The 24971-nt window shown below is 35.0% G+C and overlaps 1 protein-coding gene across 5 annotated transcripts in view; it reads left to right on the top strand.

Annotated features, from left to right (window-relative positions):
- The window catches only part of THSD7A (thrombospondin type 1 domain containing 7A), an 809828-nt gene that overhangs the window by 540676 nt on the left and 244181 nt on the right, over positions 1 to 24971 (top strand). For all 5 annotated transcript variants that reach the window (XR_008998498.1, XM_057504555.1, XM_057504554.1 and 2 more), the window contains one exon: positions 5951 to 6782. Coding sequence is in view for 4 of the 5 variants with exons in the window: in XM_057504554.1 (XP_057360537.1) it covers positions 5951 to 6782 (832 nt within the window). In the remaining variant the exon portion in view is untranslated. The remainder of the gene's footprint in view (positions 1 to 5950; positions 6783 to 24971) is intronic.

Genomic DNA, 24971 nt, shown 5'->3' with positions numbered 1-24971 from the left:
TTAGGTCAGTAAACATTCAAAATTGTTTTTGTGGTTATATATCTATACAAAGGGTTCTCCTAGACAGTGCATTTTTATAACTAAATCAGTTAGTATGATATTGAATGGCACTGTATGCCAGACATTTGGATTACCAATCTATGGATGATTTCAAGACAGACATTTTAAGTCCATGGGTTTACTTCTGTCCACAGCAAAAGTCCTGTGAAATGACCAAATGAGTACACGATAAACAAAATTATGTTTCAGTGCTGAAAAAGGGGAAGGATATTATCAGTTGTCCAGAAGGTTTGGGGACTTTCTGGAGCTCATGGTACCCAAAGGATTGGATTTAAAAGTATAAGGACTATAATCAAAATCGTCAAAGGAGGGACCTTCTAAAGAAATAATCACATGAGATTTCCCCAAAAGTGCCCCAAATCAGGAGAAATAACAGTCTATAGATATCAAGAAAAAATATATACTCTGAATTGTTGGTGGGAGGGCACACTAACACACTTTGATGGGCACTTTGGCACACTAGAAATACCAGATGCTTGAAAATTCACAAAACTTTGGACTCAGCTACCTGACCAATGTACAATGAATTTTCATTGTAGCATTCTTTCTAGTCTTGGAAACAATTAGAAACAAAGATCTAAATTTCCATAATAGAATATCAATTAGATATATCATGGTAAATTATACAATGTACTATGCAATCATAGTATAGATCTAATTGTGGAAATATGAAGAGCAAACAAGATTAAGTAACTGTCCAGTAGGCTCATTCTTTGTGTGTGTGACCCCTCACACACATCCATTGAAATGGAATCATGTCATAGCATATTATAAAGTTACAAAGCAAATTATAAAACAACTTATAGTCCAATCCCAAATTTATTTAAATATATTTTTATTGCCTAATAGGATAAGAGCAAATATTATGAAGACTAGTTGCTTCTAGTTTATGGGATTTATGAGGAATTTTCTTTTCTATTAATTAGCAGTAGTTTCTAATTTTCTCCACACTGATTTGCTTGAGTAAAAATGAATAGAATTTTTTTTTAATTCTGGTATTATGGATTTAAAAATACACTGTGCAGCATTCATGAGACAGAATTTGGTACATTACTAAGCTGTTTGTGTACTCCTTGATCTTGGTAAACTAGGACATACTGTATCATAATCAAATCCAGGAGGGAAAATACACTATCTCATTTGAAGGATGCAAACATGTTTAGTCAAATAAGAAACTGGCTCATTTGAGAGTTTTGTGGCAAACAAGGACAGAAAGTAGTTTGCATAATTTTCTTATGCTCCTTTTATAGTGTTTATCTTTTTATAAGGCTCTTTGGAACAGTTGCTAGCCACCTGTCAATAATGTGGTCTTTTATAAACTCAGCTCTTTATTGTTCTCATGCCCTTGACATAGTAAAAACAGTCTTAGAAGACAGTGTTGAATATGGTGGGCAAAATACTAATTTTAAATTTAAAAGACCATCTTTTGTAGACTTAAAAAAAAAGAATTTTGAGTGGTGTGAAGAGAACAGGCATGTTATCAAATCCTCCTTAGCAGGAATAAAAACAAATTCATTATTTTATCAATACTTTTCAAAAGTAACGAATTATATTTAAAGCTCTAGCCTATGGAAAACTAAGCCAAGTAGCATTCATTTCAAGTTGTTATAACAATTTTGCATAATTTTGCATATCAATTCCAAGTGAAAATATTTGTGAGTCTATCAATTACATAAATATTTTGGTGCATAAACATTTGTTTTAACTTCCTTTTAGTAGAATAAGACTTCCATTCTTTACTTATATAAAAATCTGTCAGGCTAAATATTATACATGTATTTATTGACCTACATCCTAGAAGTGTTTTACATGATACTGAATGAACACAATCCAAAAATCTTTATGTAGGAGTACGTTTCCATTCATAAAAGGATATTATCTAAGGCCTTAACTAGAAAGCTGCCTATCCTTTGTTTTGCACAATTAGATTCTAAGTTCCCTTTATGTAATCATGAACAAGAACAATAAAAGAAGCAAGTTCCAAACCAATGGAAATTATTTCTGTTCTTGTTAAAACAAACCTTCCTTGTTCATCTGTGTGCACGTGTACACACACACATACCACCTTTCCCTTTCCATCCCACCACTTCCCCCTTTTAGTAATGTGAGATGCAGCATTACATTTTAACATTTATGCAGACATACGAGTTAAGTATCACAATCTCATATTGTACTTCAGAGAGGACTTCATGTTTTCCTTATTAGAGTTTGCAGTGTGCTTTCAAATTGCACTTTAAAACATTTGCACTCGCTGAAACATGGTAGTTAATTGGGCTAACAGTTCTTAGCTGTCAAGAGCAATTTTAGATGTGGTCCCCTTTCCACTCAATGTGTGATTATTTTAAGACTGCTTGGAGGACAGAAGTAGATAGCCCTTCATCTGGTGTACAGTGGTAAAGATCTGATTTTTCAAGAGGTCCGTTAATTGGACACATGTGCAATACCCAAGGTGCAGTGAAAAGATAAGACAGTGGTTAAAGACTGCAAAGTGGATAAATTTTCTTTAGGTTCAATTGTGATTATACTGCCACCTCTATTTTCACTGGTAACTTCATGCATTTTATTTTCTGTTAGCCTAGTGGTGATTTTTATACACCTCCATGGAATTTTCTCAGGGTATCCTATCTTCTGATTCTCAGTGTAAATATACTTGGAATAAAATAAACCCAACAGTGTTATCTATGAATAGGAATTATGGTAATATTTAATAGGAATGGTTAATAGGAATCGATGATAATATTTTGAGAATAGGAATTGAATTGTAATTGTATTTAGAATGTATGCTTTTCCCATTTATCTAAGTGAATTTTAACAATGTTTACTCATTATCAATGTATATTAAATAGTGTAGAATTTTTCTTGAAGTCAGTTTCTTTCTTTCTGCTGGCATGAACCAGGTAACACTCTGTATATTAAGATCAACAAACTAAATTCTCTTTTATAAATAAAATAATTGGGGAAATTCATTCAAAAGCTAGTCAAAATAAAAAGACATGATCTAACCAAATGTTGCATAAGGCAGGTGAAGTTCTGTCCTTAAGGGGCTATAGAATCAGTCTAATGTGATTAACAAATAATTGGCAGTTATTCAGTAATTAACTGTTACAGTTATTCAGTAAACTAACTGAAATTGTGATAAGCATTATGTGAGAAGCATGCAGGGTTTTCTCAGAGTGTGTAAGAAAAGAACTCTCCTTAATTTGTCATCAATTAAGCTTTGAGTCATTTTCAAAGTAACCATCAGTCACTTTTATTTTTGAGTAAACTTAGAAATAAGCCTGGAGTTTTTACAAAAATTTGGTTTATAAGAGCTTAATATTTCAACCATCCTTACTTTACCTAAGGTAATTTTCAAACTTAGCAGTTGGCTGGTGTCATATAGATCTGCTTCATAGTTTTGGGAGTTTAGTTTTTGGTATGTGTGTTTTCTTTACTCAGCAATAACAATTCACATTTTGTATTCTCTGAGTTCTGTAATAAAGTATTAATTTTAATCAGTTAGTTAAAGCACACCTATTAATAACAGTACCTAAACTTACGTACATATTTTCTTAGTGCCAAATTGAAAATTTTGCTATATATATATTCTTTTTTTACTTTGAATATAAAAGATTAATTTCTTAGTAGTCCTAATCTGATTCATCAGTCTAATTTCATAATTTATATCAAATATTGGAAACAGTGAAATAGCAAGAAATTATACTGAATTACATCTGGGATTTAGGCTCTGAATTAATGCAAGGTACTTGCATTTTGAAATTTAATGACATAGAGCTTACTCCCGACTTGACTGCCCAACATAAACATATCTTTATATGTTGTACTTAGAGTGGGAAATCAACATCATTATATTGTTCAAGCACAGTGGGGAAAAGGAATAAATACTAAAGATATGTAGAATTCATTGTAAAATTATTATTATTGAGTAATTTTCATAATACTGAGAAATGTCTTAGCTTCACTTATGAGAAATGTTCTAGGTTCTGTGACTCCCAAACTGGATATATAGGAAATATCTGAGACAATTAACAGACTTATAAATATTTTCACTTGACAAATTGAAAATAAGATTAAAATAGCATCAGGTATTGAATGTTAACAGATGTAACAAATTGACTTAATAAGGTCATAAAGTTGTGATATAAACATTATGGGAAGACTATTTTCCTAAACATATTTTTAAATCCCCATATAATTATTTTCATAGGAATTTCATAAAGTAATTGTATGAGTATGCCAAATCTGAAATTCTTATTTTCATGCAATAATGACTAGTTAGCATAATATTTTCAGTCAGTCTCTTTTCTAGTTACAACTCCATTATTTAAATTAAAGATAAGCACATTCTTCATATTTCATTCTTTGTAAATTGTTTTATATAGGAGTATTTTAGTCCCAATCTCTAAAACCTAGGATAAATCATAAAACTTAAAGTCGAAATTCATACCTGAAGTCCAGGGTGGTTTTGTTATTCATTCATGATGTAATTCATGGCAAATCATGTCCCTTTCTTATCACCTGTTTTCAGCTATAGAGTGAATCTGTTGGCCTGGTTTAGTAGTTTTCACTTTTTAGCTGGAGAACCCTCTTGTAGGACAAAAATCGAATGCATAATTTCAACATGTATAAAAATAAATAATAAGAATGGAGATTCTCTTATAGAAGCAGCCATGAGGGAAGAGGAAGTAGGGTGGGTTGGGAGACCCTAGAGCCCAACCCTACATGCTGGCCCTCATCTTCCCACACAACCTCTTGAAGGTGGCTCCCAACTACATCAGATAATTCCTCAATTGTCCAGATCACATTGTGAAAATCATATAATTTTTGCCCATTATATTTCTTTTAAAACCCCAAGTATAACTCTCAATTTCACAAATACAGATTTTTTCCCATTAAAGCATGAATATTGTATTGCCTACCTTAAAATATATATATATGCAAATATAAGTAGGTTTCAATCTATGCTGGGAAAGATTCTAAGGTAAGAAGCTCACATTTCATACTAAAGCCAGTGACTTAAGTACTCCGCAGATCAGCTCTGTAATACCAGACAGTTCGTATGTAGGAAGTGAATACATTGATAACACTCCAAGTAATCTCTCCAACATTCAAAAAAATTACTAAAGTGTTTTCATTAAATTTTAATTTTCTTACCCGTCTTTCTACTTTACCAGGGAGATGGGAAAAAATTAATTTTGGGAGTACTTTTTTAAATTTTGGTATCATTAATGTACAATTACATAAGGAGCATTATGTTTACTAGACTCCCCCCATCACCAAGTTCCCCCACATGCACCATTACAGTCACTGTCCATCAGCTTAGTAAGATGCTGTAGAATCACTACTTGTCTTCTCCACACACACACATATACACCTCTTAGACTCTTGAAGATACAGTATTATGTACAACAACAGAAAATGAGGTGGAAGAGAGTACATTGGACAAAACAATTAATTGCTCAGGAAAAGAAGAGCCTGCAGGAGCTTAAGTTCTTCCCAGGGGCCATTCTCTTGGCCCATTACTGAAATGGATTTGATGGTTTTGAGGCCAGGGTAATGGGTTTCACTGTGATTAATTTCTGATGTCCTTTAAGAACAAGGATTCTCTAACTACCTAAAGTTAAGAGAATGAATAAAAGCAAACATTTAGTAATCCCCAAAGGACCCAAAGTGAGCTTGTCCCAGCAGTTACCTTATATATACTCAGTGACACAGTTCCCCTTTTGCAGAAGTTCTGAGTGCAGATTATTTCCCAACAGTCATGTACGGAGCCCTGCTTTATAACACCTCAGGGAAGTGAGTGTGCTAGATCTTGAAATGTCTTTCTGGAATGTGAAGAAATTGTAGGTTTTTTTTCTAGTAGCACTGGTAACTCTTGTATCATTTTTAGGTCCATGGGGCCGATGCATGGGAGACGAATGTGGTCCAGGAGGCATTCAAACCCGGGCTGTGTGGTGTGCTCATGTGGAAGGATGGACAACATTACATACAAACTGCAAGCAGGCCGAGAGACCCAGTAACCAGCAGAATTGTTTCAAAGTTTGTGACTGGCACAAAGAGTTGTATGACTGGAGGCTGGGACCCTGGAACCAATGTCAGCCTGTAATTTCAAAAAGCCTGGAGAAACCTCCTGAGTGTGTTAAGGGGGAAGAAGGCATTCAAGTGAGAGAGATAACATGCATCCAGAAAGAGAAAGACATTCCTGCAGAGGATATCATCTGTGAGTACTTCGAGCCTAAGCCTCTCCTGGAACAGGCCTGCCTCATCCCTTGCCAGCAAGATTGCATCGTGTCTGAGTTTTCTGCCTGGTCAGAATGTTCAAAGACATGTGGCAGTGGGCTCCAGCACCGGACGCGTCATGTGGTGGCACCCCCCCAGTTCGGAGGCTCTGGCTGCCCCAACCTGACGGAGTTTCAGGTGTGCCAGTCCAGTCCATGTGCAACGGAAGAGAGCATGTACAGCTTGCAAGTGGGTCCCTGGAGCACGTGCTCAGTGCCCCACTCAAGACAAGTAAGACAGGCAAGGAGACGAGGGAAGAATAAAGAACGGGAAAAGGACCGAGGTAAAGGAGTGAAGGACCCCGAGGCCCGGGAACTTATTAAGAAAAAGAGAACTAGAAACAGACAGAACCGACAGGAGAACAAATATTGGGACATCCAGATTGGGTATCAGACTAGAGAAGTTATGTGTACTAACAAGACGGGGAAAGCTGCTGATTTGAGGTAACATTTTATTATCATTAACTACCCCTGTCTCTCTGTCAAGACCATGGGCTTGAAAGTACTTAAGACATTTTAAGTACTAAGTCCTGGAATTCATAGGTGCACAGCCTTTGTATGAGCTACACACCCAAGTGCAGCATTTTCCACTTGCAGGCATTTAAGCTGTTGTGGATTACCTGGCATTACTTCTATTTTGTTCATCTTTAGGCACTATGCCACTAGAGTTAAATTTTCCTGTTGAAATCTAGAGAATGAGCAATTCTCCATGAGATAATACTGCCTTTTATGGGTCAATAATGCTGTTTCCACCTATACTGTAACAATAAAAAACTTACTTAGAGGCTGGAGTTTTTGTATTTTGAATTCAGATGCTTATTTTAGTGAAAATAAGGCACACTTGTAACCTCGTCAAGTTTATAGCATTTTCAGAATTACCCTATAAACAAAATCTATACAACAATTATACCTAAGAATAATTCTCTTTCACATTTTATAAAATGGAATAACTCTCCCCAGTGAAGAAAAGGGGAGCCAGCGGAAATTAAGGTAAGTGGGGTGTATTTAATCATGAGTAGCCCAGTTTAGAAAACATGTAATTAATTAGTTGCAGTTTCTAGACAAATTATTTGTCAAATTATCTCTGGGTAAATAATGACTGTATTATGAAAGACTTTCTCATCTGTGATTTATTGTGAAAATATTCATTGAGGATTATTCATTGAGGATTATCTAAAGAATATGATGTTCTCAATATTCTAAATTTTGCTCTTGGATAAGCCAGACCATCTGGGAGTGTCTTATCTGGATCATTTGCATAATTGCTTTCTGTGAAATATTTATTCAGTTATGATTTGGACTGAACTGAGAGAAATTATAGTAACATCACTCAGAATTTTATATCATATTTATTATAGAAGTGACATTGAAAGTGTCATCTACTCCATCACACAGTCTGTTCACTTGATTAAAAACACATAAATTTCTCTGTAGTCTCAGCCCATGTGCTTCTGGTGAGCAGCTGGATTGTTTTCCTTATGGCCCCGGCAATCTTGTAACAGATCACATTTCCTTGTTTACTTTGGCTGCTGAAAATGTAAATGGGACTGTGTGGCATGTGGGTTGTCTACTAACACACCCCACTGGCTTTATCTTTTTCTCATCCTCATTATTTTCCTTCACTCAATCTTGCCCAGTGATTTGCGATCTATGAATTTTGAAAGCTGGTTGAAAGCCTTTTTAGTACAGGATATGGGTTAAATAAATGAGTGAACAAATAAACAATTGCTTTACCTATCTAGGATAATGATTTCTCACAGCATAGCACTGTTTTGGTTGTAATTTTTAGGGTATCTGCTACCCCTCCCCTCTTTGTACTTACTCAGCTGGACCTTGTCTCAGCCATACAGTGATTTGCTCCTTTTCCATTCTTGATGGTGTCACCAATCCAGCTCCTTACCATGGTCTTGCTAGTGGCTGCTTGTTCTCCCACCTGTTCCCCCCAGGCTCTAAGTGTGTGTGTGGTGTGCATTCACCTCTGATTATTTCATGGGTTTTCAGTTCAATCCCTGTTTGATTTTTTTTCTGACTATCCTTCTTATTGTGATTTCCTGATCTCTTTTCTAGCAGTATTACAGTTATGTCAGCTATGTGTCTCCCACCAACTAATTGAATTAGCCTCCAAGGCAACTTGAGGTCTCTCCTGCTGTTGCTGACTTAACATGCTATAGACATTTAATTTAATGTTGACTATGCAATTGAAAGTATAATTAGGAGAGTACCTACCACTGCATAAAGCCTAATATTCCCATCCAGTTGTTTGAAATCATCAAATCTATTTAAAAATCTGTAATTATTTGTCAGTTGCTTATATTCGATTAGAAATACCGTATCTAATGAGGCCAGGGAAATGAAATGTGCATGTATATTATACCTTATTGAATAAGCTTAAAAGTAGTTTGGCAGAGCCCAGAAAAGAAATATAGGAGAAATATAAAAGAAGAAAAGAAATTAAATTCAGTTAGAAGCACCAAAAGTGGAAAAATATTCTGTGGTGAGAAGAGTTAGAGATATATGGGACAGTTTGAAAACATCCAAGTAAACTGTAAGATTTTAAAAAGATGATGGATAAGAAAACAAAAAAGATCGCTATATGAAAGTTGGATGCCTCTTAAGAGAGGACCAGAAAAATTAGATTTGAAAAAGCAAAATAAAAACACAAACATATACTAAAAGACTTCCCTGAAATTAAGGAACACTTTAATCCACTTCAATTAAGGAAGATTGAAATTACATTGGTACAGTTTTTCCAAGAAGAGGTTGAAATAATGTTACCAAGGAAAAACTGGCAGACAAGAATTTTTATAGAGATAGAGACACATCGAAATGAGAGCCAGCACAATGCTGAAATTATGAAACACTAGAAGCATGCCTGTTACAGTAAAAAATAAGACAGGATGGCACATTTACTCCACTGTTAGTTAACACTGATCTGTAAGTACTAGTCAATATAGTTGAAAAGAGAAAGAAATGAAAATTGGGGGAAAAAACAGATGGCAAAATTAAGATTTTTTCCACATGTTATGATTATATCTTGGAAAACTCAAGAAAATCGATTGAAAATATAAACAATAAATAATAAAATAACTCAGTATAGTGGATAGACACAAAAATAATAGCCAAAATTAATATAGTCCCCAAATGCAAACAAGAGTTAAACATCAAAAAGATGTGTGCCTGTCTAGAACACCCTGTAAAACATACCAATTGTCCCTACGTTGTTACTGTAAAATTTACACGTGTGAGGGCAGAGGCTATATGAGAACTCTCAGGTTTGCTGTGAACCTATAACTGCTCTAAAAGTACAGTCTATTAAAATCAGCAGAGGACAGGATTAGGTCACAGAAAATATGCTAATCCTCAGTCATAGTTAAGAAATATAAAAAAATTTAAATCCCATTTTCACCTGTCGAAGTAGCAAGTAAAAATGTTTGCTAGTATGTCAGGGGCTACTGAGATGGCCTCCAGGTTAGTGATTCATTAGAATGACACACAGGACTCAGCCCAGAGCTGCATTCATGTCTAAGATTCATTACAGTGAGGGGATGTCAAGCAAAGTCACAAAAGAAGATGGGCACAGGGAGAAGTCCAGAGAAAACTCTATACAAGGTTCCTCAGAAACCCATTTCCAGAGTCCTTTCCCCATGAAGTTTTGCAGCCTATACTTAATTACTCTGGTAAAGAGTTAAGGCGAATTGTGCAAGGCATCATCTACTAGGCGACCTCCTTAGATACTGCCTCAAGTTTGTATAAGGGGGTTGATCACATAGGTACTCACCCCCTCTAGCATGTACAAAATATCTAGACTCCCAGAAGGAAAGCAAGTGTTCATTCTAAACTACATTGTTTATACAGCCAAATTGGGCATAGTAAGTCACTTTATCATTTAGAGCAGTTTTATCATTTAGGGAAACATTTTTATCAGGTAGAGAACTGTTTGCCACTCAAGTTCCCAGATGCCTGCCAAAGGCCACCCCTGCAGGCAGTCCTTTCTAAGGATAGAAGTCTGAGACTTGCTGTTTTATCAATAATAGTATTTAATATTAAATAAATTAAAGAAAACAGACACTCTTATATGTTCTTCGTAGGAGCAAAAATTGGTACAACCTATTTGAAAAATAATTTTGTAATATGTATCAAAATTTAAAATGCACATTCCCTTTGGGAGTAATTCTGTTCCTAGGAATTGCTTCTGAAATTTATCTTAGCATGTAAATATATATACAACTTTAATTGTAGTATGATTTGCTGTAGCAAAACAATCACACCAAAAAAGGACTAATTAAATTATGGTCCTTTCACATATGGATATTATGTTGTCATTATGTATCTCAGTCAGTTCGGAGTTTTACAACAAAGTACCATAGACTAGGTTCCTCATAAACAACAGAAGCTTGTTTCTTATAGTCCTGGAGGCTGAGAAGTCCAAGATCAAGGCCCTGGCAGATTCAGTGTCTGGTGAAAGCCCTATTCTGGGTTGTAGATTCTCTGACTTCTCATTATATCCTCGTGAGGCACACCAAGTGGGCGAGAGCTCTCTGGGGTCCCTTTTGGATGTCATTAATCCTGTCCATGAGGGCTCCACCCTTGTAACCTGATTACCTCCCAAAGGCTCCACCTTCTGATACCATCACATTAGGGGTTAGGATTTCAACGTAGGGGTTAGATTTTGGGGAGACACAAACATTCAGTCCATTGCAGTGACTTCTCAATAAATATGAGAGAATAAAAGCAGTTTTATTCTACTCCCCTGCCTTAAAACCAACCAGAAATACCATTATAGGAAATAAGTACTTCTATCTACAGTAAAAAACAAAAGGAAAATGGAAAACATGAAAACATGAAAAAAGGAAGTGTCCACATGAAAAATCTGGATCTAAATGCTGAAGAAATCTAAGATCTGAGTCATGAAAAAGACTCCTGCCAGGTAATTAGGACATGTTCCTGGAAGGCCCACTTAAGGATCTTTCCATCGGCTTATCTCAATTAGGAGGGAGCAGGACAAGCCACAAGGGGTGTGGGGAAGGTCCCTGGAGAGCCAGTTCCTCACCCAGAATCACAGGGAAAGTGAAGCTGGAATGTAACTTCCTTAATCCCATGCTTGAGAGAAGCTGTCAAAGGTGAAGTGAAGGAGGAAGTACAGGAGGCAGACATCTCCAGACTGCAGCAAGCATAGCTGGGTACTTAAGGCTTTACGATGAGCCACCTTCACCTCTGGAAAGTTTTAGCCTCCCAGCTCCCCAGTTCCTGAAACAAAGGCCTGAATCTGCATGTGAAAGGTGCACCTCGATTCCAGAAGAACCATGAAATCTGCTATAAGTAATATAAGAAACATTTAGTGGAAGTATTGCCTACTTTTGAAAATACCTTCCATTTGAACATGTCTTACTATGAACGTGTGTTGTCATATTGTCTGACAAAGGCAATTTGTTGTAATTATAAATCCAGTGGAAGCAGTGCCAAGAAGTGTAGGAAATTCAGCCCAGTAAACTCCTGAGGGAATAAGTAGAATTGGGATTTAAAACAGATTTCTGTTGGCCAAGTAGATATATCTAGCTTCTAGATAACTCAATAAAGCAGATATTCTAGGCCCAGACACAAATGCATGATGGTAAAAAATAACTGGGCCTATAGATATAGTCAGCTGATGTTTGACAAAGGGGCAAAGACAGTCCAAGGAACAAAGACAGTCTCTTCAACAAATGGTGCTGGAACAGCTGGACATCCGGATGCAAACAAATGAATCTAGACACATACTTTAGATCCTTCACAAAAATTAAAGTGGATTATTCACCTACATGAAAAACACAAAATATTATAAAACTCCTAGAAAATAACATAGGAGAAAATGACCTTGGGCATGATGTTGCTTTTTTAGATAAAACACAAAAATATGATCTATAAAAGAAATTGTTGATATGCTGCATTTCATAGAACTAAACAGTTCTTTTTTGCAGAAGGCACTGTCAAGAGAATGAGACGACAAGCCATAGAGGGGTAAAAAATATTTGCAAAAAGCATGTGATAAAGCATTGTCATCCAAAATACACAAAGAACTCTTAGAACTCCCAAAATAAGAAAACAAACATTAAAAAAATGGACCAAATGCCTTAATCTCACCAAAGAAGAAATTTAGATTGAAAATAAGCATATGCAAAGATGTTCCACATCATTTGTAATTAGGGAAATGCAAATTAGCACAATGAGTTATCACTGTAGATACTTAACTAGATACCACTAATAGGTACCTGTTAGAAGAGGCCAAATCCAGGATACTAACACCAAAACCTGGTAAGGATGTTAAGCAACAAGAACTCTCATTCACTGCTGATGGGAATGAAAAATGGTATAGAGATTTAGAAGACAGTTTGTCAGTTTCTTAACAAAACTAAATATACTCTTACTACATGGTCCAGCAAACATGCTCTTTGATATTTACCCAAAGGAGCTGAAAACTTATGCCACATGAAATCTACACAGTGTTCCCAGGCGTTAGGGAGAGCACAGAGGATTTTTAAGGGAGTGAAGATCATCTGTGTGATATTATAATGATGGATATGTGCAATTTATTCAAACTGATAGAATATGCAACACCAAGAGTTAACTATAATGTAAACTATGGACTTTGGGTGATCATGATGTGTCAATGTAGGTTCATCCTTGGTAAAAAATGTGCCATTCCAGTGAGTGGTGTTGGTAGTGTGGGAGGCTGTCGAGGTGTCAGGGCACAGGGTGTGTGGGAAATTCCTGTACCATCCCCTTAATTTTGTTGTAAACCTAAAACTGCATTAAAGTATAGAAAAACTGGGTAAAACATAAAGAGGAGAATCATCTAGTTACCCTAAAATAACTGACACATTGGACTACTTTTCTCTCATTTGTTATTGATTTTATATTTCCTTTTAAGTCTCTCTATAAAATCAGTCTTATCATTACAGATAGTAAAGAATAATTCTCAAGCGGCTTCCTGATATTTTTTCCTAAACTTGTATTTTTTCTGACAATATCCTCCCATCTTCAAAGTTAACTCTGTTGAACACAGTCTCTTCATGTCTGATTCCTGTTTTCCCTTACAATGCTAATTGTTTACTATTCTGTCCTTCCTCTTTGAGGGCTGCTCTCTGGAATGGTGATATAAAAGTTGAATATAAAGCTACTGGCTTTACTGCAGTGTAGAAACTGGACCATTCAACATGAGAGGAACTTAAATAAAGGATAATTAAAAGAAATAGGTACTAAATAAGAACAGGGAAGTCTGTAAATTCATGGCTACACAATGTTGAGCAAGTCATTTAAACTTTTTGGGACTTGGTTTTCTCACCTATAAATCAACGTGTGGGGATGGGGTGAGCAGTAATAAGTGAGAGAAAGAGGGAGCTAAAAAATCCCCAAAAGCCTTCCAAATTTTGTGATTCCAGTGAACCCTGAACAAACACCATACCTAAAATTGTGGGTATAAAATCCTATATATCTTTCTTGGCACAAAGTTAATTATATTTGACATGTTCCACAAATCAGTTCGTAGTGAAATGTCAAGATGAATTAATACACATGGAATAAGACTCTCCATCTTAAGAGTAACCAGGTTTTTATTCAGTTGATGTGCTACATGGCTCCTGAGGGCCCATTCCCACACTGTGACTTTGTGAATTGGCAAAATTGCAAATCTAGTCCTAACCTTACCAAAAATGTCCACTATTTAAAGTGATACTGACTATTTCTGGGTTATTCAGAATCCATTTATGAAATTTCCACTTCTTATGCACAGACAGCAGACTTTTAGATTTAAAAACTTTCTGTCATATTACCTGTATAGATCTGCCCATCAGATATTCATCATTTCTCAGGAGCTTGCCTTCTCTGCCTGCTGGCCACAGCTGGCTAGAAATAGAGTCAGTGTGCCCACATTCTTTTGTAGCTGGTATGAGACTAACATAAAAATCCTTACTGCTCTCAAAATGGAGAGCTGACTGGGCAGTGTATTATGTTTGCCCTTAGAAAGCCACTCTTGGCCCTGCCACATCCTGGTGATGTGCCTGGAGGCTGCTCTCTGAGCAGTACATTAATAGGACTTCCTGGTTCTCTTCTCTCTATCTGGCTTCTCCCTGTGGGAGGCTGCACTAGCATATGGGGAGGTGGAAAGAGAGGAACTGAGGTATTTACTCTTGTCTTCTTGGATCAGCAGTGGCTGAGTTCCTCTAATGAAAGGCTACAGCCCCTATCCAGCAGCCCTCTCCCACAGCTCTAGGTCTGGTTCTGGTAAAATCTTTCCCTTGCTCCCTTTTTGTCCTTGGGGTGATAATCTTCCCATACTTGCTATCCCCAGGATGCTTCACCATCCCTTCACGATTCTCTTAACACTATCCAGTAATAAGTTTTGTTAATAAGCCTTTTATTAAATTCTTCTGAATTAACCCATGTGGCTTTGCAATCTGTTTTCTGTTGACCTGATTAATATAACAGCTTATACTAGAGCACAGTGTTAGTCAGAGAACTACTTCTGTGTCATTGCTAGTTTGCATATTAATTATGCAATGGTTTAATCATTTATTTACTTTTTGTTCAACAAACTGCAATGCATTCTGGGTGCTGGAATATATAGACCAAAAAAAAACACAGTGAATCTACTCTCTAGGATTAGGAAATTCTCTGCTATGGAAAGAATGGCATGAAAAATGAATAAAATATTAAAAGTGCTGTTTTATGTCTATGTATAGAGATAGAGTGCATGCAAGTGAGAGAATGGCCTTATAGGAGAAATGCTGCTAGAGCTAAGGATTAGTAGGTATGCATAGTAGTGGAGAATGGAAGAAAATGATGGGAACCTCAAGAGCAAGGTACTGAGATTTGAATTAGTAATGATTCACTGTGCAAGGATGTGATGCATGCAGAGTATTCATACATCTACAGATTATCCTAAGAAGGGATGAGAAACTCAATTTAAAGACAAGTCAGGGAAAACCTTGGTCAAGCTTAAATGTTTGGACTTTTTATCCTGAAGGTCCGTCATCTCCACATTTATTAGAAACAGTGTTTTGAGTTCATTCCAATATTTGTAGTATTTATTTATAAATTAAATTCATGCACTGTTACAAAAGCATATACATTACTAAAAATCATAAACTAAGTATAAGAAACAAGGAAATATTTTGCTAATTATTATGGCTTTATATTATCTTTAACTAAAATCAAGGCGAACTATTCATGAAAAGCTGTAATTATTATTATTGGTAGTAATTTTTAATCTAGTATATATATTTTAATAAATATAAATAAATAAACTTTTTATATTGGATAGTGGAGATTCATGAATATGATTACCATGTTATTTGCATATTATAATCATTTAACCAATAAAGAAGTATTAATTAAGCAGTTGCCAGGGATAGAATTAACTTTGTAATTATATAAAGCATAACTTTGACATTGAAATATTTTTAAAGATCACCAAGTATAAAATGAATTAGATATTATCATTCCTATATTATAGATGGCAAAAGGTGAGTATCAGAAGTCTTAAGTAACTTGTCCACATCACCCAAGAAAGAACAAAAGCTGTGGGCAGTGGAAAAGCCTTGGCCAGGGTTGCCCAGCTTTCGTATAGATGAGACCTCTGTGCTACCTTTGATGTCTTAGAGGAAAGATGGTTCACATGAAGGCACTTTGAGGAGGAAGCTTAAGCTCATTCTCAACAGATAGGGACATATTTCAAAACTGAAATACACCCATTTTTAAAATAGTCTTCTTGATACCCCTTCTGTTTTAGGAGAGACAGCTTTGAATATGATGAGATTATTGTTCCCCCCCCCTTTACCTCTTTTCATAATAAGGCAGATTTATAGCGGAAGTGTCAGTATGCCCTTTTCTTATTTTTTTGCATGTTCCCCCAAAATGCACCATTTGGAGAAGAACACATATTTTCATTCTCCTACCAAAGATGTTTATATTCATTTCAAAATACAGGAGCAACTGGACAGTCAGAACAAATGCCAGTGACTCTGTATATACTTCATTAAACCAGCACTAGGATCTAAGATAACTGCTGTGCTCAAAATTGTAAAGCAGGAAAAGCTTGTCTTCTGCTGTTTATTTTTATATTTCCATTTAACATCCCTCACTAACCATGACATTTTTCTCTCCAGAATTATGCCTGAGTCTGTTTACATCTCTCATCCTGATCTATTTACCTACTACATCACCCAAGTTTACTGATATCCCCTTCTGCTTTTTTCCTTAACTTACTTTCATTCCTTGAATGAAAGATACTTATTTAATGGTGTTTTAAAAAAAGAAACCTCAACTGATTAGCTCATTCATATTATGTCAGGACCCAGATTTCATTAAAAGCTATATTTTGTTAAATATTGAAAGTTTTCTTGAAGGTATGATATGTATTATGTAAGGAAATATATATACCCATATTCTATGTGATACCAATATGTGAATGGCTAGATAAACTGCTTCATGAAAGAAAAAGTATAGGACTTTATAGCTCTCATTCAACTAAGATAATTCCTAGCAAACAATCAGCTCCCAATACATTTTTGTTAAAGTATGAAAATTGAGTGTTTCAGTTTTAGAAATTGAGCCTTTTAGTGAATCATAGGGAGTCAATGGACACCAATGGAAAAGTGGAAACTTCTGTGGATTATAAAAAATATAACCAAAACATGTAAAAGAATGTTCTCAAGAGAGATAAATGATATTCAAATAAGAACTAAGGGAAGATAGAATAAATAGAATATATAATATAGATATTGGTTTCATTCATAAGACATCATTTAAAATTTATTTCAATATTACTGTATCTTGTTAACACTAAACAGTTGATGTTGTGTAGTTAAATAAAATATATTTCCTCTAAAAATTAGAAAATGTATAATTCTTTTTGTTTTTAGAAAGGCAAATCAAGTATCTCTTCCTTAATATTGTAAATATACTCCAATAGTTTCTCAGCACTCATTTATTTAGTTTAATCTTTATCGCATTCACAAACATCCTATTGTTGTCTGTTACTCCTGTTTTTTACATCTCGAAGCCACTAGGCTATTTAGGCATAACCGTCAATTAGCTGGCATTGATGACAGAACACTAAAGGCTAATACTGTCAATGTCTACCTATAACTCACAGCAAATTCAAAACTACCAGTGTGACCACGTGGGTCACTTCCCACATCTAAAGTACAATGGTCTCATCGTGGGCTAGGATATCTTCTCCTCTCCTGCACCTCTATCATTTCCCAGGAGTATTTTTTTTTAAATGATGACCCTATCATGGGACAATTAAACAAAAGGAAGCTTTCAGGTAGTATTTGAACCCTGTTTAAAGTACTGGGGCTAGGGACTAACCTGAAATCACATTGTATATATTACTGTTTAATCCTGCTTCACATAAACTCTAAATGAAGTCCATCCAATTCCCTCATTTTTCCTTAGAGCCTTATTAATAATAGCTCTGATTTGATTGTTCCAAATTTAGCTTTCTTCCTTGAGCCTGTGTGAAAGCAAGTTTCCTTGAGAAACTTCCTTGAACAGTGTGGCCACCGATTGGAGCAGTGACCTTGCGTCTCCTTGGCAGCAGTCATGATTTCACCCATTGTTTCATTTTCTGGCGTCTTACTAGCTTTATGTGGGTAGCTCTGAGTCTCCCTCTGACTAGACTATAACAAGAAGGGTTTTAAATGGGAGGAAATACTTACAAAAGGAAAAAAAAATCCTCATAGGATAAGGAATTTAATAAATCATTATGCACTATTTGTACAACCTAATTAAGAATATGTTCACTCTTTGAGAGTCTAAAATTTTTATTAGTAATTTCATGTGTTTTATTTCTTTATTAAAACTGTTGCTCATATATGCACATTATTTTAGCCTCTACTCACACTTTCATCTTTCTATGATCTTTATTTTTCCAACCTTGTATCATTTTATTATAGGGCTTTTCCCTATAATAAAAATTATCTGACTTTTCCCCAAAAGCTACTTTGACAGATATTTTCTTCTCTGTTTAGTCAAATATGTGATCACTGATACTAGATTTTAAAAGGATGTGATCATGGAAAATTTGTTTGGATAGTATTTACCAGGATAGCAATTGAATTGTAAATGAGCAAAGGAACTGTGCTGTGCTTAATACAAAAAGCCATTGAACAAGAAAGATCTTGTCATTCTGGTATAGTCATGTACAGTGTAGCATGATGCAACAAACAAAGCAGGTTTTTGATAAAGAAAAATCAACTTTGATCACTGATAGTTGAGAGTACATTAGCTTTTCTCTTTGGTTTTACAAAAATAAAATAAAATAAAGCTTTCAAAAGGCTACTAGTAGATATAAGCCAAATCTCTCTCTCATTCTCTTAATCCACATATACTCCTATTGATACATGGGTAAGAATAGAAATAGAAGAGAGATGTGTATCTTAATTCAAGAGTAATAGTTATGAATTTGCCAGAAATTATTTTCAATAGTATTAAATATGAATACTTTTGGATTTTATATAAGATATGGTGTACTGATACATTTTGAATTTCATACAGGTTTTCAAACAGTTTTAATAAAAAATGCAGTTCTCTAGCAGGTTCTAATCTATCCAGGATTCCATATAGTGAAAAAAAAAGAAATAGGTGAACAAAAATACAGTAGACACCCTAAAGTTCCAACTCGGTGTAAAGCATTGTTCCTGTACTTGATATCTTTAATTCTACACAAGAGAGACAAGGGCGGAAAAAAAGTGAAAAAATAAATGATAAGTAAAATTACTTTAAATCATTTTAAATCCATGTAGACCCACATAATTTATGGCCTTTTTGAATCGCATAGTATGTAGTCCATTGTTGGTAAAAATACCTGGTTAAAGGATAAATCTAAGTAAAAATGACTGAAATTTTCAATCAAAGGCTGCATCCATATTGACTTGAGCAACAGCATTTGACCAAATACCAAAAAACCATGGATGATATTTATCTAAGTGTGATGTGATGGGAAAAGTGAACATTCCAAGTCAAACGTAATTTTAAAAGAAATCTCAGAAGTAGGAATGAGTAGGTTATCTATAGAGGGCAGTAAGACACTAGTATAACTTAATTAAAGGAGCATATAAATAGTAGTAAATAACTTTAGAAAGGAAACCTGATGACCTTAATAGTAAGGCAGAGAATCTGGGGCATTTTCCAGTAAACAGGAAGAGAACTATGTTCATAAACAGGAATGGCATGCAGAATGGATTGGAGGGCCCAATTTTAGAGTTTGGACAGCCAGGGCTTAGATCACATTTCTAATCCAGTAACAGGTGACCAACGCCTGTGTCCAGCATCAAACAGACAATACAGGATCAATTAAAGAGGAAATTCATTCTTGGCAGTTTCCATTTAGCAGAGATCTGGTGTCTGCCATCTCTGCCTCATCTGAGCATCCAATTTCCATACCTCTAGCAAATAAATGACAAAGGGTAGGATGGTTGGGTTTGCTAAAAATGAAACACTAGCAAGTTGTACAAAGAGAAGGACAAGAAGTTGCCTTTCCTATTTCGGTGGTCAACTATTTCATGCTCCTCAAATAATATATGGACTTGGGCCATTTTGTTTGGGGTACCACTTCCTCAGTCTAGAGCCAAGAACACCAAACCACTGAAGCTGATCCCTGAATATTTCTGTTGATAACTTATCATGACGATGACAACTAAGTTTTTCTTCTACTCCTTGTTAAACATGTCCACATATATCACTTTTGAACCTTCTAATAAGTGTGCTAGCCAAACACTACACTCCCAAGGTTTTACCCTCCCAAATAGAGTGGGAAAGGAATATGAAAAGAGGATCCTATTAATCACTTCATTCTAACCCACTGTCCACTGCCTCCAAGTTTATTTACCTTCTGTAATCCAGACATGAAATGAAAGGAGAGGAAGTCTGTCAAGGGGGTGTGGTTTAGCCTTTTCTTAGATAATAAGTAAGAAGGGCTTCTAATCAAGGCATAGTAGACAATGTAGATTGGAGGAGAATGGAAACTGGGCCAACTAGCTGGAGGCAAGCGAGGCTCCTGAGGCACAAAATTTAAGGAAACACTTACCCCCGGTGTCATGCCAGTGCCTCCTTCAGTCTTGTTCCCTGGGACAGACCTTAGTCTAACCCTGGGGGAGAAATGGGGCTAAGTTGGCTGATGGGCTGAGGAATCTCATGTGTTTTTCCTCCAAAAGCTGTTCATAATCTGTATTTGTATATTTATTCAGCAGATACTTAATGAGCACTTAATGTGTGCTCAATCCTTCCTTTGAAAAGTAAGTTTTAATGGCACTGACCTTGATGATCTCTACTTCTCATTTAGATATACCATGAATCTAGCCATCTTTAAGGAATATGCAGGACACTGTAGGTTGAAATTTGAACATGTGCAAAATCACGAATTAGTTTTTCTTTGAGCCTAAACATCTCCCTTTGTGTGAGTGCCTTTGACTCTGTGCCTTTATTTTCTTCTATAATTAAGTAGAAGATTATCTAAAGCCTTTCTAACAGTACCAATGCTATGGCATTTTTGGCGACTCTCTAGTCAGTCTAAATTTCACCTGTTTTTTTTTTCCCACTATGGGTACTGGTTATTTAACCTAACAAAGTAACTCATATAACTTTTCATGATAATAATGAATGGCTCTACACTGTAGTATTAGAAAGGAATAATAAGTGGAACAATTTTAGATATTCAGGCAAGTTAATAAGAGTTAAGTTAAGGTAGATGAGGCCCTGGTAGACCTGCTAAAGGTAGCCCCTTTCTCTTTTGGTTAGTCTAAGAGGAGGAGGTCATGTCCCCATATGCTAGGAAGTCAGAAACTAAGTCATATTAGACACTAGAGCAGTACTTTTATGCAGCTGATATAAGAAAACACCAAAATCAAACCCAGATGGCCTAGATTCCAGTTGGAATTCTACCACTTATTTCTTAAATTCAAAACAGGGGTAATACTCCTCCATTACGTATGTGTCATGATTATTATAGAGAAACAAAAAATGTTATTCATGTAAAGTATGTGTTGTATATATTGAGAATGGTGAGCAAAATGTGAATTTTACTAATAGTAAAGGATGGTTTTTAAATAATTAGGAGTAAAGATCATTAAAAAAAAGGGAAAAAAGAACACAACTCTTTCTTGGGTTCTTTAAATTTCACTCAGAGGGCAGAGCTATATTCCACAGGGGCGAATAAATCTGCACAGCTAACCCTTGAAGAACATATGAGTTAGAGGCACAATCCACCCCCCCCCCCGAGCAGTTGAAAATACACTGATAACTTTTGACTCCTCAGAACTTTACTAATAGCCTATTGTTGATCAACCAATTGGCCTTACCAGTATCATAAACAGGCACCTAACATATGTTATATCTATTATGTACTCTATTCTTACAATCAAGTAAGCTACAAAAGTATTTCTCATGTTATTACAAATTTAAAAAAATGTTTTACAATGTATTTATTCAAAGTTAATCCACATATAAGTGTAGTTCAAACTTGTGTTGTTCAAGAGTCAACTGTATATGTGATTTTACAGATTAAGGTAAATACCTCTTTTACATCTGTGTACCTTCAATATGCTAGGATAAAACCAGGATTAAGATAAATATTTACTTTGTAAGTACATACATCTTACTATTAGTATATCTTTCTGCTGAGCTCACAGAATCTTGGCTTTACTCATACAAACTATTTTAGGTTCTAGAAACATACAAAATATCATTAATAGGATTAATGGGATACTATCTTTAGCTACATCCTACTATGCACAAAATAAAATTCTCTGTATCAAAGTTGTACTAATATGATAAGGATGTAATAAAATATTTTTTGCATGATTTGTAATATTCAACAAATCCAGTATAAGACTGTGGCAGCCAAAACCATTAAATACTTTATCTTCAAACAAATCATAAAGAATTCCCTGGAGAAAGAATTAATTCATCACATAATCACATTGCAAAATAATTTATTGACTTAGTATCCTTAATTATTTCCAAACTTGTAAGATACAGCTTTCTAAAGCTGGATACAAAGATAATTTGTTTATATTTTTGTATCTTTAAGTGTCAGAGGTTTATGTATATAGCCATTCCTCCATAAAGGTAGAATCCTGTCACTTGGTTCAGAACAGTGTGGGGTTTTCTGTGTAATAAAGAAGATAAAAAAGGTAAGTAATATAATTTGTAATTGTCAAATAAAAATATGAAAATGACTTGTGTTAGAAATTATAAAGAAATTGTTATTAAAGGGATGCCATAATTGGAATCATATAAAGCTTATAAGATACCTTAGCAGAAGGAAACAAAAGGTGCTAAAAGAAATATATGGAAGGGCTGAAATGAATCAAAACTAGCTTTAATTGAATTTGTCATGGTTTGAATAACCCAGTTTTGAGTGAAACACATAATGGATCATATCACATAATGCTAATTTTGATAACTTAAATCAGACTAGGAAACACTGTGAAATCGTCATGAATGATGCATATGCTCTGCTGCATCATCTTAATTTTAGACTTGCAAATTTGACTTCTTAAACTGTTAGCATTTGAACAACAAAGGAAGGTTGTTGTGAAATAAATCAGTTTGAAAAGAAAACATTTCCTAATGTGATTTGTGGAATTCTTGGAAAGTGCACTGGTAACATATTTTTGCATAGATTCATTTTACCTCCTACTTTCATTATGAAGCTGAGAGTGTGGAGCCCACAGGAGTGAGAGGAACAAGTGAAGTTGAGAATCCATTGGGAATGAGGTCGGTTGTCCTGTTTTGTTGACAGGGACATCACTGAAGAGGCCATAGTGAGCTTTTATTGACTATCAGGGACATTGACTGTGAATGGCTGATGGAAAAGTACAGGATGAATGAATGGTAGTAATGAAACAGGTCTAGGTCTATCTTCTTGGGCCTGAATAAAGTGCCTCAGTTTTGCTAGATTAACTATGTGTTTTATAGCATTCATGTGCAGTATTTTGTCGACTGGACTGTGAAATACTTCATAATGTCTCTCTGATCCTTGTCTCCTATCCCTCTACTGTGAGAGGATTTGAGGAGTTACTTAGCACTTGATAGCTACCAAAGGGTGAAGTGGGTGTTGTCATTAACACCTAGTAAATATGGCCCCCCAAACTCCATCCATTGTTCTGCACTGATCATCTCCATCAGACATGTTCACATTGACATCAGCTTTTAAAGTTGGAATTTTACTTATGTATTTATCTGTGTAATCTCCTTATAAATATTGTAGTATTATTTCATTAGTATACAAATGCATGATAGTACTCCTACATATAAATTAAATAAACTAACCTAGTGTAGTAATCTCAATGCCAAAGGCATATCACTGATTTGGAAAAAAAAAAAATGTTAAGTGAATTTTGCCCAGAAGCTTTTTAAAAGGCAACACAGATAAAAATATTTTAGACTTCTAAAAAATGCTGAAAAAAAATACTTGCAGTATAACATACTTCAATGAAAGAAAATGATTGTTAGGTACTTATTGAAATTACAACTTTAGGGTATTTGTAGTACAAGAAAGAATCAAGTTAAGAACAGAATTGTTAATTACTTAGGTAATTGGTTTTTATTGTGAAAAATCATCACGTAACTGATGCGATGTTTGTCAACCCCATGGTTTGCTGGTGCCAATTTACTTTCTGGATCTGAGAGAGGAGATCGAATGTTCAGCAAGTGTCCCACCAAACCAGAGCCTTGCTCTGGGTTAGATGAGCAGTCCTGATGGACATGTTGTATTAGCAGTTTACATGTATACAAAGGTGAAAATGATTTGATATTGGCACAGATAGAATATTATAAAATTGTCACATTATTCTAGGAAGACACAGAGTTACATTTCAATTATACAATCAGAGAAAATCATAAGTATTTAAACTGACTCACATGTTAGGACCACTGGATAGTCATATTTCTTTATGCTTTTCTCCATATTGCCTATCATCTGAAAAATACAAAAATAAAAGCATTTCTTCTTTATTCATATGGCTATTTTTAATTAAAAGCTGAGATACAACTCAAATCATATCAAAATTTATCTTTAGAACTTAGTTGTCCATGACTAGATGTGATAGCAAAGATCTCAGTTGAATCACTTAGGAGCATTACAGTAATTGATGTTATAAAATTACATTGAAATTTATATCTAAAAGCTTTGACAATCCAATATATTGCAGTGAGTAAAGGAAACCAGTTTCTTTTTGTTTTTTTTTAATTTCCTTGTCATATTTCTTTGCCTTGTGCCCTCTAGCTTACATGTAAATACTGCATAATGCAATTTTTTAAAGTTTATTTGTACTTCATACACAAAGGAAATATACTTTTTTCTGTTTATATAAATAAAATATTTTTAAACTGCACACAATGTATTAAAATATAAAGTTAAAGTAAAAGCTTCCTAGAATAATCAATCACAACCATCATGAAATAATCACTTTTAGTATTCTGGTGGCTATACATCATGTTATGTATCTGTAACATATAATTCTACATAAATTGGATTGCATCATACGTACTAAATTTGTTATCCCCTTTCTTGTATCATATTAACATGTCAAGTACATGTCCATTCCCATATGGAGTATAGTTATGTTAAAACAAGCTGTATTAACAGGA

The sequence above is a fragment of the Manis pentadactyla genome, chromosome 7 (assembly GCF_030020395.1).
Source record: "Manis pentadactyla isolate mManPen7 chromosome 7, mManPen7.hap1, whole genome shotgun sequence".
NCBI lineage: Eukaryota > Metazoa > Chordata > Mammalia > Pholidota > Manidae > Manis > Manis pentadactyla.
This window is presented reverse-complemented; position numbering and strand designations above follow the sequence as displayed.